General features: G+C 35.3%; 1 protein-coding gene across 2 annotated transcripts; it reads left to right on the top strand.

Moving 5' to 3' along the window:
- The first annotated feature begins 1456 nt into the window (after window positions 1-1456).
- LOC122749395 (caspase-12-like) lies at window positions 1457-17951 on the top strand. Of its 2 annotated transcripts, none has more exons than XM_043995753.1 (11): window positions 1457-1491; window positions 2246-2491; window positions 4729-4797; window positions 5950-6039; window positions 7316-7410; window positions 9879-10052; window positions 10466-10700; window positions 11166-11312; window positions 15466-15575; window positions 16239-16370; window positions 17379-17951. In XM_043995753.1, the coding sequence occupies exons 1-10, from the start codon at window positions 1485-1487 to the stop codon at window positions 16335-16337; spliced, it is 1272 nt and encodes a 423-aa protein (XP_043851688.1). In that variant the 5' UTR covers window positions 1457-1484; the 3' UTR covers window positions 16338-16370; window positions 17379-17951. The 2 variants fall into 2 exon arrangements, with proteins under 2 accessions (XP_043851688.1, XP_043851689.1); XM_043995754.1 differs by having other exon boundaries at window positions 16239-16385.
- The last annotated feature ends 725 nt before the right edge of the window (window positions 17952-18676 follow it).

Below are 18676 nucleotides of genomic sequence, written 5' to 3'. Positions count from 1 at the left end.
ATATTTCCCAATAAGGAAAAAGAAAGCAAGGATATACACTTTCCCTACTCTGATTTAATTCTAGAAAGGAATAGATATTGCAAGAAGATAAATACATCTTTTTACATACTGGAAATTATGGTTTATTTAGAAAACCTTAGAGAATTAAGAAAGAAACTTTTGGTTATTTAATAACTTTAGTAGAGTAGCAGGACATAACCCACAATTATACATGTGTGCATGCACACACACACACACACACACACACACACACACACACACACACACACCCCAATGAATAGGACTTCAGTAGGGTAATAGCAAAATCCAAGATAAAATAATGGAAAGGGGAGTCTTCCTCAAAATAACTACATGATACATAAAACATCAGAATCAATTTGCCAGTGAACAATCAAGAACTATATAAATACAATTATAAAACATATTTTACCAGTACACAATAAAAAGTTATATAAAATTATAAAACACACTATAAATAATTAAAAGAACAAAAAAAGATCTAAATAACTGAAGAAATATTCAAAGGTTATGCCTAGGCTGTGACAGTAGGATAAAAATAAAGATACAAAATTTACAGAGCTAGTGCTATGCCAATCAAACTAAAAAGGCGATGATTTATGGGTCTGAATGAAATATTTACATAAATCATTTTAGAGGGAAAAGATGTAAAATCTTAAGTGAAACAATGGGGGGAAAGTAAAAATGAAAGGGAAATAGCACTTCTAGATTTCAAACTATAATATAAAGCAAAAGTCAACAAATGTATTTGAGATGTAATATATATAATATGATATATATATACACATACACATACATATCCACACTTATACATATATGTGTAGCTCAGTGATGAAGACTAGATAAGGAAGAATAAGAAGAAATTTAATTCAATAAATAACCCACTAATCAAGAAAACTGAGGGCATAAATTACTTTGGCAAAAGAGAAAAAGCTTTCTAGTTTATAAGAATTGCTGGGAAATTAAAAAGTATTCTGGCAGAAATTATATTTAGGACAATATCTTATGTAAAAACAGTACCTTATATAAAAACCATATACCTTAAGTAAAAATGTTTAAAAAAGAAACTTAACATGGATTCATTAATTGGATGTAGAAAGTGACACTATAAATACTAATAGAAAACACTTTCCAGAAATTAAGAAGGGCTCATGGTTCAGCCCCAATATTGTAATGAAAATGGCTATGCTACCTAAACTTACATGTTTAGGGCTACAATAATTTATTTCTAATTTTACTACTTCCTGCTGAAGATAGAAAATGAACTTTAACTCTCCATTCTGAAAGGAAAAAGAAAATGTTACATCTAGAGACTTAAGAGCCAGATTCTGCTCATCTGGCAAAGACTAAGGAAATGCTCTGGCAAATCCTTATTTGCACTTCCTTCCCTCTCTGAGCTGAGTCTACGCAGCAAGCATAATATTCACTTTCATTTTCACTCACAGCATCAGTGAATTTTAAGAGCCATGGCTGGTGAGTTGGGTCTTTCTTATCTCTGTGCTAGGGTATTCAAAGGTGATTATTGAAACTTCTTTTCTATTGTGGGGCTAGGATTCAGAGTAGAAGGAAATAGGTGGGATGGCCTAATGAAGAGGAGGAAAAATACCACTTTCTGAAGTTTAAAGTCTCTTTACACTAGTTTTGTGTTGGTGACTGAAAACAAGAATCCAGAAACTAGCTCCCGTTTCCAAGTTTCTTGAAAGAGACAACAAAGAAAAAGAAAATGATTTTATGTTGATTGCTTATGGGTTTTTTTTCTGATTGTTTCCTTCTGAACAGAATTGCTTTCTTCTCTTTTTGTCCTTTCTTCTATTCTGCTGCTTTCTAAGATTATGATTAGTTAAGACACAGAAACTGTGTCCCCTCAGTTTCAAAGAAATATATTACATCACAGAAGGAATGTATGGTAGACATAACTTTGTCTCAAACTCTCAATGTACAGAGGAGAAAACATTTCAAGACATATAAAGTTACTTATCCAGAGTTACTTAGGAAGTAAGTGACAGGATGACAAGCCAGTCTAGGTCACCCGACTCCTTGAGTGGTTGAGGAAATGATTCTTTTCCCCCCTCTAATTTGCAAAGAAAGTAAGGAAGAAAAAAAAAGAAAAAAGACAGACAGACAGACTTAAGTAAATCTTATCCAAATTGCCTTCATGTTGTAAAATGTATTATTCTCTCACTGGATCTCCATATAAAGATTGAAAGGTTTGTTATCTTTTCAACAGAAGAAAAACAAATTTTTTATCCATTGAAGATTGTGAAATGCTTGGTCAGTAGTTTTATTGATGGTGTAATTGATGACCTTATAGAGAAGGATGTTTTGAGTCCAAATGAAGTGAAGAATTTAGAAAAAGAATTTACTACAATTATGGACCAGAGTGAAGGCCTGGTTAATACAGTGGATGACATAATTCAAGGAAGCAAAATTATTATGAAAAAAATGTTACTTTCCCCTCTACAAGCAAATTCAGGTAAGTTTCATTGACTCAGCCTAAATGACAGGCATTATGTTTTCACTCTTTTAATCAGGGATTCTTAACATTTTTTTTTATTTTATGGACAGTTTTGGCAGTATAAAACCTTTTCCAGAACATAATAATTCTGTAAATTAATGAAATGCTAAATATTAGTAATTTATTAGCAAAAATAAAAAATAATATATGTTTTCATCATCCAAGTTCATGAAACCCAAGTTTAAAATATTCCCTGTTCTAAATAATATTAAAAGAAACTTGGAGCAAAATCTTGTCTTTGTCTCTAATTTCCAGTCAGCCTGGGTAATATGGACAAACTCCATTCTATGGACCATTTAAATTTAATGTATGAAGGGCTTGCTAATTTCAAAATCCATTCTGCTTCTAATTATCAAATTGTTCTTCCTAAAATATAGGTCTGACCAAATCACCCTGTCCCCAATTCAGTAAACTTCAGAGAATCTCTATTACCTTATTGTTCAAATACAAAATCCCATCTTTGGCTTTTAAAACCCTTCATAAATTTGCACCTTCCTTCCTTTACATTTTTTAAAGCTTACTTCCTTCCATTAATTATGTGTTTTGGTAATACTAGCTATCTTACTATACTTCACGTAGGGCTCTTCATTTCCTTTTTTGATAATTTTTCATTTGGCTTCTCCCATGCTTAAAATGGTTTATCCCAGTCTCCCAAATTCCCAGGCTTCCTTAAGGCTCAGCAAAAGTCTCATCTACAAATTGCCTTTCCCAGTCTTCCTTAATTTGGTTGTTGTTGGAAAAACAAATGGCAAACCACTCCAGTATCCTGACCAAGAAAATCCCTGCAAAATGGGGTCACAGAGAGTCAGACATGACTGAAAAAAAACTGACCTTAATTTTAGTGCCTTAGATCTGAGACTATTTGCAATTTATTTTGGATATATCGTGTTTCCTCAATTAGGCTATGAACTCCTTGATAGTAGAGAATGTCTTGTCTTTCTTGTATGGACAGTACAGCATAGTATCTGACATATAATATATATGTAATAAATACTACTTGAATGACTGACTCTTCCGGGACTAGAACTCTTCTAACTTGAGGCATTTTCAGTGCCTGTTCCCCATGCCTGGGGTCCTCTCCCTCTCCATCCCCCTCCTAGCTTCTTTCAAGTCACATCTAAAATTCCCATCTTCTATGAGAAGCCTTTCCTGATCCCCCTTAATGATAGACACTTCTCTCAGTTGATTTCCTCCAATTTCTCCTGTCTATGTCTTGTTTGTACATAGTTGTTTTCATGCTGTTTGTACCGTTAGATTGTGAACTCCTTGAGATAAGAGACACTCTTGCCTTTCTTTATATTTTCAGGAGTTTAGTGCAATGCCTGGAACATTGCAGACACTTAATAAATATTTATTTACTAATTGTTGCATGCAATGCTTCAATCAATTGCAAGATTTCATAAGATCTATTCGGAAAAGCTTAGTTATCAAAGATTAATTCCCATGTTTATGTCAAGCCTTTTATTCTCATATTCATTTGCTCTATTTGGAGCACTTATAATTTCCAGAATTACCAAAAATACTAAAATGACGTGGCTATTGTCCCAGCATCAGAGGTTTTTATCGACTATTCCTCTTTTCCCATTGTAGCCCCAAGGTCTCTGAAATCAAAATTAGATCAATAGTTATGGGCAAGAGGGAGATACTTAATGATTTAATTATGATGTAGCCCCAGTGATAAAGTTTTTTGAGGTCAGCTAGCTATTGGTATGGGAGTTAGAGGTCATATATATGTAGGTGAGTGAGAAAGGAACACTTTATTTGCATATTTCCAAATTTTGCATGCTTCTCTAGTGTTTATGGGTTTCCTTGGTGACTTACAGATACCATCTATGCTGTAAACAGGCCTCTTCATTATTCAAGATGGGATATATGCCTTTACTTCAGTGCCCAATTAGGATAATTTCCTCAATTTTCTCCTGTTGCTATTAAGGAATAGAAGAGCCATTTCATTCACCTTTATGTTTCATGATAGTCATTATGAATTGGATTCCTTACTCACTGGCCAGGAATATCCTGACATCAGATATGAGCTTGAATTTCAAGAATGCCTATGGCATTCACTGAAGAGTCAAGAAGCCAGTCAAGAAGAGTAACAATTGGTAGTGCTGTTTAAGGAGATTCTAGTATGACGGGAAGAACATTCTTCAGAAAAATGTGTGGCACTCATACCCTCTTCCTTCATTTTCCTTTAGGAAATGAAAGAGAAGACAAAGCTTTGGTTTCTTTCAAGAAGTCAGAAACAATGGACCACATTTTATCAGGTAACAAGAACTCCAAATAAAGAAGATCTGTTGCACACTATCTCTGCTATTGTTCCTTGCAGAACAGTGAAATGAACTTAAGGGTTATAAACAGAAATGTCTTCAAATAATTCATATGATTTGATGGAAACAGTCCTAAAATAGAGATAAGAAGACCTGAGTTTCAAACAAGTATCTTCCTCTTCTTATTGTATGTGTTCATATAAATAATTTAAAGCAAATGAGCCTCAGATGTCTCACCTGTAAAAGAGAATGAATAATTTTGGCCTTGCACTCTCTCAAAGTCATTGAGAAGAACAAATAAGATAATGAAAAAGACATTACTTTGAAAACTGCAGAAAAAAATTGCACAAATATATGGTTTTACAATTACTCTAGGTGGCTTAGTAGATATACCTCTGGGCTTGGAGTCAGGAAGACCTGTGTTCAAATCCAACTTCAGACACTTACTGGTTGTGTGACACTGGGCAAGTCACTTAACCCTGTTTACCTTAGTTCCTCCTTTATAAAATGAACTAGAGAAAGAAATGGAAAACCATTCCACTAGCTTTGCCAAGAAAACCCCAAATGGAGTCACAAAGAGTTGCACACAAATGAAACAACTGAACAACAGTGGTTCTAAGGCATAGAGTTCCCCTTCCAAAAACACAGGAGAGTTTGGGGAAGATTGGTTGAAGTACCTCTCAGATACTACCTAAGGAAAAGTCTTATCTCATCCATCTTGAATAGGGCTCAATGAATTCCAATGACAACACCATCTAGGGGAGGTATTCTTTTCCCTGTGCCTATGTATAATACTAGAATTATAATTTTTTGCCCAATTTCTTCAAGTTTGAGCTACAAAATCTTAAAACCCTAGTCTAATGAAATCTTAAGTTTTAACCTTTCTAAAGGACCTTAGAAGTCACCTTAATCCTATTCCTTTAATTTGAATAGATACTGAGATTCAGAAGAAGAAAGTGATATACAAGAGAGCCTATGCCATCAGAAGTAAAAGTGCAAACCCAGCCTATAACTTATAATGGATTTTCCTAAGAATCATTTTCTCATTCTTCTGGAATAATTTTATTTTTATACAGAAAGAGCCTAGACTCAGTATTTCTTCTCTGGAAAATTAAATCAAATTAACGTGTTGTTATTTTCCTTCTCAAGTCCTTCAGACCATATGTAATTCTCCAGGATCCTTCCAAAATTTCCGAAAGAAACTCAGCAGCACCATCGTTCAATTCTTTAAGAAGCTTGGTATGTCATTTGTCTGTCTCTGATAAGTCAAATCATCAAGAGCATGACTTTTCTGTCACAATCTCTCCTTGATTATTTTTGGAAAGACCCTCTTTATTGTAAATTCCTGCTTTTTGCTCGGTCTAAAATAATTCTTCTTGGAAAGGAAATTTAAAAAAAACAAATTAACCTCTGTCAGGTTTTTACCATAATCTATTTTCATAATTCCATTTTCTATCAGTAATTCTGCTTTTCTTTTTTAAACCATTAGCTTATATTAAAAACAAACTAACAAGAAACCCTGTTTTATAAAACAACCCTTTTCCACCAGCCTCTACTCATTTTGGAAATCAATATTTTTGAAGATTATTTTTTGATAGAGTGACCAAAGTTTGAATTCTGCCAGAGAGATGACAAGTAGATGACTCTGGTTGAAGCATGATGTTTCTGTTAGAGAAGCTGAAAAATAAGCCTAGAATGCTAGCTAGAGATCAAATTTTGGGTAGCCTTGGAAATGAAGATAAAGAATTTTGGCTTCATTTTGTAAGCAATAAAGAAGAGCTGAATAAGAGAGCAGAATGATCAAAGCCTATCTTTGTAAGAAAAAAAAAACTGGCAGCAACGTTCAGCTTACATTGGAATCAGAAAATGACAGAATCAGAGGTGCCAGTTAGGATGCTGTTGAAGTAATGGAAGTGTCAAATGGTAAAAGCCTAAATGAGAACATTAGTGGGAATGCAAAGGGAGGGATGGATATGATGAAAATTGCCAAGGATGAATCAAAAGAAATTCATAACTGACATAGGATAGAGAGAGAAAAACATTGTAACACCATCAAAAAGCCACTGAGTTTTGGGGTACAGGAAACTTGGAGAATGGTAGTACCATAGCGGGAAGCTAGGTAGTGTGGAGGATAAAGCACTGGCCCTAGATTCGGGAGGACCTAAATTTAAATCTGGCCTCAAACATTTGATATTTACTAGCTGTGTGACCCTGGGCAAGTCATTTAACCCTCATTGCCTAACCAAAATAAATAAATAAATAAATGAATAAATAAACAAACAAATAAGTAAAATTTAAAAAGAATGGTAGTATCATTATAAGAAACTGGGAAGTTAGGAGAGCAAAGAAATTATAACGAGAGATTGAGAAATTAGAACTCAGAGTTTGAAATGTCCTTTTTTCTTAGCTGTCCTTTTAACTGATATTTTTCCATTATGACAACAGATATGTGTATAGAGTTAGGAAGAAGATCAAAGTAAAAAAAAAGTGCTCATTATGTGTGTTTTTATTCTAGATTCTAATGCAATACAGGCTACTGCACCCCCAAACCAGATTAAGCTTTGCCGACCAGATTTCTACCATGGGCTGAAGGAAGCAAAGGAGGGAGAGGTAAAATATTGAGTGAATAGCTGTTGTTGTTTTGTTTTTTGTTTGTTTTAGAAAAAAAATTATCTTGCTCAAACATAGAACACAGGGAAATGTTACAGATTTCTTTCTCTAGTCTAGATATGCCTTTAGATCACCCAGAGTCTATGTACCCTGATCTCCTCATGTCTATGGCTTAGGTTTCATATTTCTTTAAATCTGAATCTAAAATACTCTATCTTGGTTTTCCCCTGAGGTCCCTTAAAATGTGGTCTCATCATAAGTACCCCTGATTCTTAATTCAATTAATAAAATGTCCAACTGAAAAAAATAATAGTTATTTACTTTGTTCCAAATAGCCTGCTCAATTCTGCAAGGAATACTGAGATTATTAAATGAGAGATATTGTCCTCAAAGAGCTCACTCAAGCTGTGTGAGGGGATAAGAAAAGGACCTATGTAACTATATATTACATGGCAGGCTATGATCATTGTCATGAGACATAGAATAATGCTATATTATTTGGGGACAAAAATTAATTCAGTTCGGGAGCAGCTAGGTGACATGGTGTATAAAGCAGCAGCCCTGGATTCAGGAGGACCTGAGTTCAAATCTGGCCTCAGACACTTGATACTTACTAGTTGTGTGACCCTGGGCAAGTCACTTAACTCTCATTGCCTGGCTCAAAACCAAACAAACAAAAATTAATTCAGTTCAATTTATTTCCATTTGGTCAACATTTATTTATTAAGTACCTACAGCATGTGAGGCATTTCCCTGTGCACTGGAAATACAAAATAAAAATGAAACCTTCTCTGATCTTGAACAATTTGGGGCATACTCCATTTGCACAGATAATAAAATAAAAAGTAATCTGTGGAAGGTGGGGAAAAGGAACAAGCATTTATTAGGCACCTATTATGTTCTAGGCACTGAACTAGTTACTTTACACATATCTCATTTGCTCCTCACAACAACCCTGTGGGATAGGTTAAGTTATTATCTACATTTTACAGTTAAGGAAAAGGAGAGTGATAGAAGTTAAGTGACCTGTTCAGGATCATATAGCTAGTACATGTATGAGACTGCATTTGAATTCAGCTCTTCTTGCTTGACCCTAGATCCAGAGTTGTATCTACTATGTCATCTAGCTAAAATGATTGGACACTAACACCAGGACACTAACACAAGGGGACATAGAAAGATTTAATATAGAAGGCAGTTCCTGAATTATTATTGATAGAAGATAAGGATTCTAAGTGGTCATGGTTAGGGGTGAGGAGGGGATATTTTAAAGTATGGTAGACATCTGTGAAAAGGTAATTCTTCTAGATTTAGAGGTGTAATTCAAGTTTGGAGAACAACTAGCATTCTATTATGTTCAAAACACAGAATGCATGAAGGCAAGTATTATAAAAGATAGGCTGGTACCAGATTGTGGCATTCATCAAATGTCAAGCTAGATAATTCATATTTTATATAGAGTTACTAAAATTTTGCATAAAGAGAATAACAATGTCATATTTATGTTTTAAGAAGAATTTTAGCTAGCATTGTGGAATAGGGATTAGAAAAGGGAGAGACTAGAAGCAAGGCATGGGAAGACAAACTAATGAATTGAACAGAGAAGAGGTGGTGAATGTTTGAACCAGGGGAGGGGCCATGTGGGTAAAGAGGAGGAGATGAAGACCAAAGATGACTTAGACAAGACTTGGAAACTGAATGGATGTAGAAAGTGAGGGAGAGACAATAGTGAAAGTGAAATGATTTATAGGTTGCATACCTTGGTGACTGAATGAATCTAAGTTCCCCAAATAGAAATAGAAATATTTAGGAGAGGAGAGGTTTTAGAGTTAAGAAAAAAAGGGTCTAGTTGGTTAGATGAACCTGAGATACCTACAGGATATTCCAGTGTAAGTATTAAATGCAGTTGTAATTTTATGACTGATATAGTATGTGGTATTCATTTCTATAGAGAAAATATAATCCATAGTATATAATGAGGTCCCCAAGTGCAAGAAAACATTAGAGGTCAGGACAAAGAGTTAGGGCATACCATTTTAGGGGCTGAGTGCTGGATGATCATCTATTCAATGAAAATGAAGAAACAGCCATACTTGTACATAGAAAACTAAGGTAGTATTGAATTGAAGATAGGCATTAAAGTAATGGAAGAATTTTTAAAGGTAGAAAAAGGGCAAAGGACAGGACGTATTTCAAGAATCTGAGGAAAGACTTGTAAGTTATAAAACAAAGGACAGGGTAGAGGAACAACTAATAGTTCATGAATACTTTCATCATTTGGTACATGTAAAAGAGATATAAAAAGAAATAACATTGCACTTAAAATATTCTTAAAGGTAATTCCTGACAAGGTAGCCAAAGATAAATAATTTCAGCTCTTATGAACATTAAGTTGACAACTCTTTCAGCTTATGGAATTGAATGTAGAGAAGGATGTGATCAGTTCATCCTATATCTTTTCCTTACAGATTTATCCAGTCATGGAGAAGGGTAACCGTGCACGTCTAGCCCTCATCATATGTAATATTATGTTTGACTACCTTGATGAACGACATGGGGCTCACCTTGACATTTGGGGAATGTGGAAACTACTTGAAAACCTTGGTTATAGTGTGGTTGTCAAAACAAACCTTACAGCTCAGGTATAGGCCATATACTTCCCTGTAAGACCCAGACACACCTCTCTGGCTATACAAGCCGGGCAGATTCTCATGGGCCAGGGACTATTTGTTGTCAGATTAATAATGTAATGTGCATCATGGCTTAGACAAACTCTAAAACATTGATTTGGTGGGCCTTATACTTATAGGATGGTCTTATTTAGAAATCATTGCCTCTCTAGTTCTAATTTCTTCTAAAAGGCACCATCTCCATTTTGCTCCCTAGATATTTATTAATATTTCCTGTGAGCTTTCCTGTCTCATTGTAGCTATACAAATTTTCCTACCCACTATTTCCACCCACATCCCCAGATTTCTCTGGATTTATAATAATTTGAATGCCCAGTTTATGTCTACCGAGGGTTCCTAATGATTAACGTTTGCGTGTCTCTCAGGAAATGGAGTCAGTGTTAAAGGAGTTTGCAGATCGCCCAGAACATTGGTCCTCCGACAGCACCTTCCTGGTGTTCATGTCTCATGGCATGTTGAATGGTATCTGTGGTAGAACACATACAAAGCAAGAACCAGACCTGCTAGCTACAGATACTATATTCCAAATTTTTAATGATGCCAGCTGCCCTAGTTTAAAAGGCAAACCCAAGGTCATCATTATCCAAGCATGCCGAGGGGGTGAGTGTTCTCTTACATATTGTCTAAAATATATTCAGATACTGAACTGGAAATCCAAAATTATAGTTCACATTTTCTTTTTTCCCCTTTTTTGTGGGACAATGAGGGTTGAGTGACTTGCCCAGGGTCACACAGCTAGTAAGTGTTAAATGTCTGAGGCCAGATTTGAACTCAGGTCCTCCTGAATCCAGGGCCTATGCTTTATCCACTGCAACATCTAGCTTCCCCAATACATCCCAAATTAAAGTCAGCAATTTGATTATTCTATATTAGTAGATTACTTTTAGTTTAGGGTTGCAAAGCCCTAAATTGATTCCCACTTGATTAGTACTAAAGAAGAGGGATAAATGTAAAACAAACCGTGTGTGTGTGTGTGTGTGTGTGTGTGTGCATGAATGACTGGATAATAACTATGGTAGCACTGTTGAGAGGAGGAGAATAACTGATAGATCAATTTTTTCTTAGAGAAACTTGGAATCACATATGTGATGGATACATCAGAGACTTCTGCAGACACACCCAAACAACCCTTACAAGACTGCACAAGGAGTAATTCACTGATACAGAAATACATGGAGAAAGATTTCATTTCATTTTGTTCTACAACTCCACGTAAGTGACTTCCAGGAAAGGTATTTTCAACTCCTTCATTAGTTCCTACATATTGTTCTTGCCCCATTTCCTTTCCTGTCTTGACAGGTAATCTGTACCTTAAATGGCCTAGTAGCTTTCATATGATAGGGTGGATCATATAGAAAAATTTAGGGATGCCTTGAGGTGTGAAAATAAAAAAATAAAAGTATTTTGCATCTTCTTTTTGTTTGCGATTAAAGTAATTTATTGTTAATTTTTAAAAGTGCTCTTCGGTTTTACTTCCTTTAATTTGAAGAATAAAAAGTCAGATATCAATTCACCTTGAAAATAAATAAATGGCAATCTGTGGGTGCCAACCTTACTGGAATAGGAGCACACAGCCATAAGATAGAATGCAATACAATTAGTTTATTTTTGGAGTGGATGAAGTATTTAGGGAGGACTAACACATTTTAGGGTGAAAGCTTTTTGAGCTCTTTTAAGGGCTGCTCATCCACCTTTGGTCTCCACATGTCACCCAACTCTTAACTGTGGCTCCAAGAAGCTGTAGCATGTACAGTAGACACACCCCACTAAAACCATCTTGGTAAATGGGCTAAAGCAGGTTGAAGCTTATCCACAGGCTTCAAACCCTTCAGTGAGGTACAGGGATGTCTACTCCAAGCATGTAAAGGCTTGCCCTGGCAGAATGGGCAGACAAGAAGAGTTTGTTAAAGTGGCCATGAAGGTGGCTGAATCAGGCACTGTGTAGTGCGTATAGCTTGGTCAGATATCAAAGACACCAAGGTCGTCCACTGAATTTCAGACCCTTGCAACTCATCTTGATTTTTGTCCTGCCACTGGACTTTGATGATTCTGGAAGAGAGAGTGAGACTGACACCTTTGTGCAACTCTGCCTCAATTAAATCCAATTCACATGGAGGTCAAGGAATCATCCATGATGTCACTGGTCTTCTTCAGGAATTAAAGACAATACTCAAGTCATTTACAGTTCTTCATCAAACAAATAACAACAGCAAAAACATTATTGTTTTATAGTTTTAAGAACTTTGTCCCTTTGGTAGTATCTAGGGAATTCCCCACACGAATAGACCAGAGATAGAGATTCAAACTCAAGGTATTACAGATACTTCTGTGGGTCTTCTCAGAGCACAGGTCCATGACACCTAATGATCTATTATCACATAGTTGATATGCAGGTAGTAAATCCATACAACCAGGTATAGCTCCACTACCTGTCTTAAGTCTTGTGGGTTCTTAGGCCAATTCTAATATCTGGAAGTGGATAAGAGAAGGGAGGAAACTCTCACAAGACTGCCTTTTGTATCTGTTTTTCTTAGAACATTATAGTGAATGGATTGAGGTTCAGTGGGAGGAGGTTTCAAGGGTAGACTTTTGCCACCTACTAATCAAACATCCACTTTAGGAGCTCCATTCAATATATTAGTCAATGGGTCATTCAAATAGTAAACATTTGTTGATTTCCTGCTCTATATAAATTTGAAGAGAGAAGGAAATAGAAGAGCAGAGATCTATCCTAATCTATACTCTGTTACATATAGAAATGGTAGGAGGTAAAATGAAAAGAATAGTAGATTTGTTGATCTTCATTCAAATGCTAAACGTATCTTTTAGCACCTATGTAACATTAGGTAAATAATTTAATATATTTGGCCCCATTTCTTCATCTGAAAAATTAGGATGAACTAGATGACTTCTAAAGTGACTTCTGTCCCCTAAATCTATGATCCTAAGATTTTTGTGGTAAAGTAGAAAGATTATAAAATTTGTAATCAGAAGACCAAGATTCAAACACTACCTTTTCACTTAGCTGTATGACTTGAAATAAAACATTGCATTTACCTGGGTCTCATTTTCTACATCTGTAAAATGAAGGCTTTAAAAATGATGACATTTATGGTTTGTTCCTGGTATAGACTGATGATCATACAAGTTAAATTCCAAGCATACTTAAGTCAATCAAGGAATGAAAATTAGGTTAAGTCTAAGTATATATGCACAGAATTCAATATTTAGATCCCCTTTTCTTTGTGGATAATAGTTCATGCACTAACCTGAATTCTGTTATCATCATTTTTTAAATTTTTCATTGACTTTAGACTATTTTTTTTCAAAACTACACCATTCAAGTTACAATATTGAAAATTTATTAGCATGGGAAGTAAAAGTGGTGAGGGATTGATTTGGTGTTGAGGCTCCCTGTAGTTAAACATTTTGTTTTAATTAAGGCATTTTGAAATGAACCAGAACAGTCTTTCATTACACATGTATGCCTCCTTGGGGTCTCACTCTTTGAAAGGCCTTAACCTGGTCCTTTATATCTTTGTTATGACTCCTTTCTTTGTTCTTCATTTTCTCTTACAACCCCAGTGATAGAGCTCCCTTGCTGCCCATTACTGGCGCTATTGCCACCATCAACCTATTACCCTCCTGCTCTACCCTAATTTACCCTAATATGTGTACATGCATGCATGCGCGCGCGCGCACACACACACACGCACACCCCACATACCCTTTCACCTCCCCCCACACACCCTTTGAAAAAACTCCAAATGGCCTCTCCTTTAGTTTCAAACTGTCTTATACTAATCACAAGAGGGTCAAATGAGGTTACCTCTGGTGTTAGAGCCTTCAAAGAATTTTGTATACTTTTTACATAGAAGTAGAAGATAACTTGTGGGAGGGGAGCCTTTAAAGCAGCATTTTTTTCTATACAGAAGAGTGTGTTTAATAGTCAACAAACAATAAGCAAAATGAGTTCTTTTCAGTCAGATTTTTTAGTCAATTGTGTGATGGTTAGGAATGTGATCTATTGTGGAATATCATGTGTTGCCTGTCCCCTTCCAATATCTTCATCAATGATATCCTATGGTTTTGTACATTATTCTCATTAAATGTTATATAAAATGTAGACATATGTAAATATATGCATATATATGTATAAATATAGTGCATATATATACATATTTGTATCTATACATGAGAATAGGCATGTGAGCTAGTAGTTATTAATTTTCTCTTGGTAATGTTTTATGGTCATTTTGAGGTCTGAGGTGTTTCCCACACCTTTACTATATTCCCTCCCTACAGATATCTTGAGGATTAATATTTCAAAGCCCTAAAAATGTAATGCTTTATAGCACCTACCTCTTCTCTGTACCTTTGATCTATCTACCTTGTTTTCCCAATTTGGTTCTCTTCAGTGATATTTCCATGTCCTTTAAAAGATCCACAACAATATGATATTAGAGCTTATGTAGTGCTTCCATTCTATTTGTTGTTGAATTGAGGTTATTATTTTAAAAAATCTTTCCAGGTCTTTTTCCATTTTTCATTTGTTTGATGACTCCTTTACAGTTTCATCCTTAAAAGTCATTGTGATAACTGTCCTTAGTTCTTTTGCCTACCTTAATCCCAGCATAGTGTCTCAACATATTACACTATTTCACTCAAGAATATGGCTATTTGAATATGTTTGAAGTATAATATTTACTTAATAAATATTTTTATTGGATAACATATCGTGAGAGCCAAATTGGATATATGGAGCAGTAATCTCCCCCTTTAACTTTCCTTAAGAAAAAGGAGCCACTGAGCTTTAATCTATGATGGATCAGTTTTTTATTTTATTGTTTGGGAATTAATTAGACAACAAAAGTTAAAACGAATTAGGGAAATAAGGAAGGAGAAATGCAAATGAATCTAAGCTTAGTCTATTTTCCTTTATAAAACTCACCGAATCCCAAACTGCCTGCCAGGCCGAGAACCAGCACACCCAAAGCCGAAAACCAAACACATGTTTCTCAACTCCTCTCACCAGCACGGCACAGCTAAGTTTAGCAGCCAGAGAATGCCAACTTTCATTCCTGCCCTCACTTTTAAGTCCACATACCAGAAGTTCCTCACCTTCTCCTCCCCCAAAAAAGAGGTCCTTCAAAAGCTGCTTCAGTAGCATGCACAATCTCTCAAATGATTCAGCTAAAACTTCCGATATATATCTTTAACACAAATAATTTTTACCACAATATTTCCCCTCTTACCCAACTAGTCCAAAGAGAAACAACACCAAATTTTAATCTCCTAATTTTCTTCTAAGGTGAATGTCATGGTCATGAATTTTATTAATTTTTTTTTTTTTTTTTACTTTCAGATAATGTTTCTTGGAGAGTTGACATAATGGGTTCTGTCTTCATCAATGAACTCATTTACTGCTTCCAACAATATGCCTGGTGCTGTCACCTTGAGGAAGTTTTCCGCAAGGTCAGTTTCTTTCTATTTGCCCAAATGTAATTCCTATGTTGTTTGTAGATTCTCTTCCCTTCCCATCTGATTGAGAACTACAAGAGGTGAGAGAGAAATTGTTGGACCAACATTTTCTTTCTGAGTTTCTTGTAGACCAGGAAGTAGATTGTAGAGATGCAGGCTGATTGAGTTTCCCCATACATATAATCAAATAATAATTTATCCCAATACCCCCAAGTTTATAAGCTGAATTGTTAGTGACTACACCAGAGGAAAATAAAGCAAAGCTTCAAAGTAACTTATTTATATTTCTATTTATCATGTACAATAACAAATATATGAAGTTTGTTTTTTTTTAATGTCTGAAGTGACCCTTCATTCCTTTTACTAAATCTCTTCCCTAGTTTTTTATTGTTGTGCTCTTACTTCTCTATTATCCAAATGCTGGCTCTAGTGTTTAGGATGCTTTAATGTGATAAATCAATAGCACCCCTTGTCCTCAACCTTATCTTCTTCACTGTCTTTACCAGCAATATTTTTTCTAACTTGACACCCATCATCTCAGTATTGTATTCTCTGCTGAGAAATGACAATGTAACTCAAGCTACATTATTAACTAATGACACAAGAAAGGATTTTCATTCCAGAAATTTGTCTATGGAATTTTTTCTTTCACTTAAGGTCCAGAAATCATTTGAGATTCCAAAGACCCTTGTTCAGATGCCCACCATTGAAAGGCTGTCCATGTCAAGATATTTTTACCTCTTTCCAGGAATATAAAAGCAACAATAGCAATAATTAACAGCAATTCAGGTAAATTATTCCAAGGTAAGTGTTAACATATTCTCTCTACTCAGGGTCAATAATTAGAAGGCCACACTACACAGAGAAATGGTGGTCAGGGCCCACCTTCCCAGCTGTCCAATTATTATATAAATCCAATAGCCTTTATTTAGTTGTCAGTCATATTAGTGAACCCATTGGTTCGCTTTATTTGACTTGGGCCATTAATATCTGTATAGAAAAGCATCAGTCTAATATGCCCCTAGTGTAATAGTCTAGTGACTATGCCCTGAATAGTGAGTGACCAATGTTGATATTATATATATATCCATAGTTATAAAGCAATGGAGGCTAGGCCATTTTGTCAATCTAATCTTTAATGAAATTCAGCTATAAATGTTACTTCTTAATCAGATGAGGACTTGCCACTTTCTTTAACAACTGATTTCTTGTCTGGAACACTGGTGTTTGAGGTGGTCTTCATTCCTCTTTCCCCTAATCTTGGATTTACTAAGAGAAATGTCAGTTCAACTATAATGTTATTTAGTCTCTCATAGTCATTCAGTCAACAATCATTTATTAATTATCTCCATGCTAGATTCTTTGATAACCTTTGAGATACAAAAACACAGTCTCTGAGCTCACATTCTAATGGGAGATACAGCATGTAAATAACTAGGTAGATACAAGATACATGTATCATCAATAGAAGGTGATCTCTGAGGAGAAGATATTAGGTACTCAGGAGACTTCTAAAGACTTCCAATAGGAAGTTGGATTCAAGTTGAGCTTAGAAAGGAGTTAAGGAAGCAAGGAGACAAAGGTAAGGATGGAGAGAATTCCAAGAGTGGGGGACAGTCAGCACACAAATATAGACATGGAGAAGAGAACCATTATTTCAGAAATGTCTAACAGGTCAGTGTAGCTATTTCCTAGAGTCTGTAGAGTGGGTATTTGTCTTATCAGAGGGTGGCTTCTGCCATGTTTTATCCCTGGAAACACACTTTTTCATGATTTCTTTCTCTCTCTTTTATTCAGGTGATAATATGCTTTATAGTCCTGAAGAATTTATTATATTCAGCAGAACATTTACAAATGCAGAATGTTTTTCAAACCTGTGTTATCATTACCATACTATTAAAATGGCCATTTCCACCTCTATTCTTTTGCTTTTCCTTTTCTCCTCAATTACTGAAATGTTCGGTTCAAGGAGAACCCATTTCCAAATCCTATCTTAAAATGCATACCTTCCAAGCAGTAAAGTCTGGTAATTTTAACTCCCATTTGTATTTTTTTTTCTGGTACCTAAAAACCCTTATTGTTTACAATATGTTTTGTGGAATTTGATAAAAGTCTGCTATGTTTTACTTTTAAATTGTTTTATCTGACTATGCCTTAGATTTCCTTGTATATTTCTAGCTTCTTTTGGTCAGTGATAATGCTTTCTTCCTCTTTTGTAATCTTTGCATTTCTTATCACAGTGTTGGGCACAAGATAGGTTTTTAGATAATAGGGAATTCCGATACTGGATGAAATAAACTATGTAATACATAAAATACCTGGAATTTAACCTATCAAGACACAAATGCAAGATTGACATAAATACAAATATAAAACACTCTTGGAAGAAATAAAGAGAGGCAAATAAAATACATTCACTATTTACATTTGAGTTGTACTAATATAATAAAAATGATGAAGTCCTTTAAAGGTCAAATTATTCAATAAATTAATCAATAATCTTTTTCATTGCCTAACATGCAAGGTACTGTGCTAAGTGCTAGGGATACAAAAAGAGGTGAAAAAGAATCCATGTCCTCTAATTGGGAAGGACCTACATGATGTTTAAAATCTGATATGTGTGTCCTTACCTGCCCCCACAGTGTGTGGGGAGAATTAGCTAAGGTTTCCTTATAAATTCAGCAAGAGTTTAGGCTTTTATACATTTATTTAAGTATATTAGGGGTTAGCAAAAAGAGAGGGAGAAAGCTGCCTTCACCTAGCTATCCAAGAGAGTGAATTTCTGAAAGTTAGGAAACCTGGCTACCTTCCTCCTTCTTCTTCCACCACAAGCTCCTTTCTGAACCAAAGAGATAGTTTTTCAGTTCATTCAAGTAGAAGTTTCCTGAGGGATTGGAAGAGGGGCAGTCTCCCCACACAGCTCCAAGCTAATTGGCTGGTAGCATTGATTAACATGACTTACAGATGGTTCTATGAACAGTGGCAACTTCTTGATGCCAGGCAACTTGCAGGAAGCTAGTCACATGCTTCTCATCGGGGTTGGTGTCCTGGTTCTCACAATGTCTTTCTCAGCAGGGGGTATCACCCTGGTTCTC

This window comes from Dromiciops gliroides, chromosome 3 (genome assembly GCF_019393635.1).
Source record: "Dromiciops gliroides isolate mDroGli1 chromosome 3, mDroGli1.pri, whole genome shotgun sequence".
Lineage (NCBI taxonomy): Eukaryota > Metazoa > Chordata > Mammalia > Microbiotheria > Microbiotheriidae > Dromiciops > Dromiciops gliroides.
This window is presented reverse-complemented; position numbering and strand designations above follow the sequence as displayed.

What these genes read in the sequence shown, in the direction of transcription:
- LOC122749395 (XM_043995753.1), top strand. An exon ending in TATCCAAGCATGCCGAGGGG is followed by an intron (nt 10,701 to 11,165) that starts GTGAGTGTTCTC and finishes ATTTTTTCTTAG; the next exon opens with AGAAACTTGGAATCACATAT. An exon ending in ATTTTGTTCTACAACTCCAC is followed by an intron (nt 11,313 to 15,465) that starts GTAAGTGACTTC and finishes TTTTACTTTCAG; the next exon opens with ATAATGTTTCTTGGAGAGTT.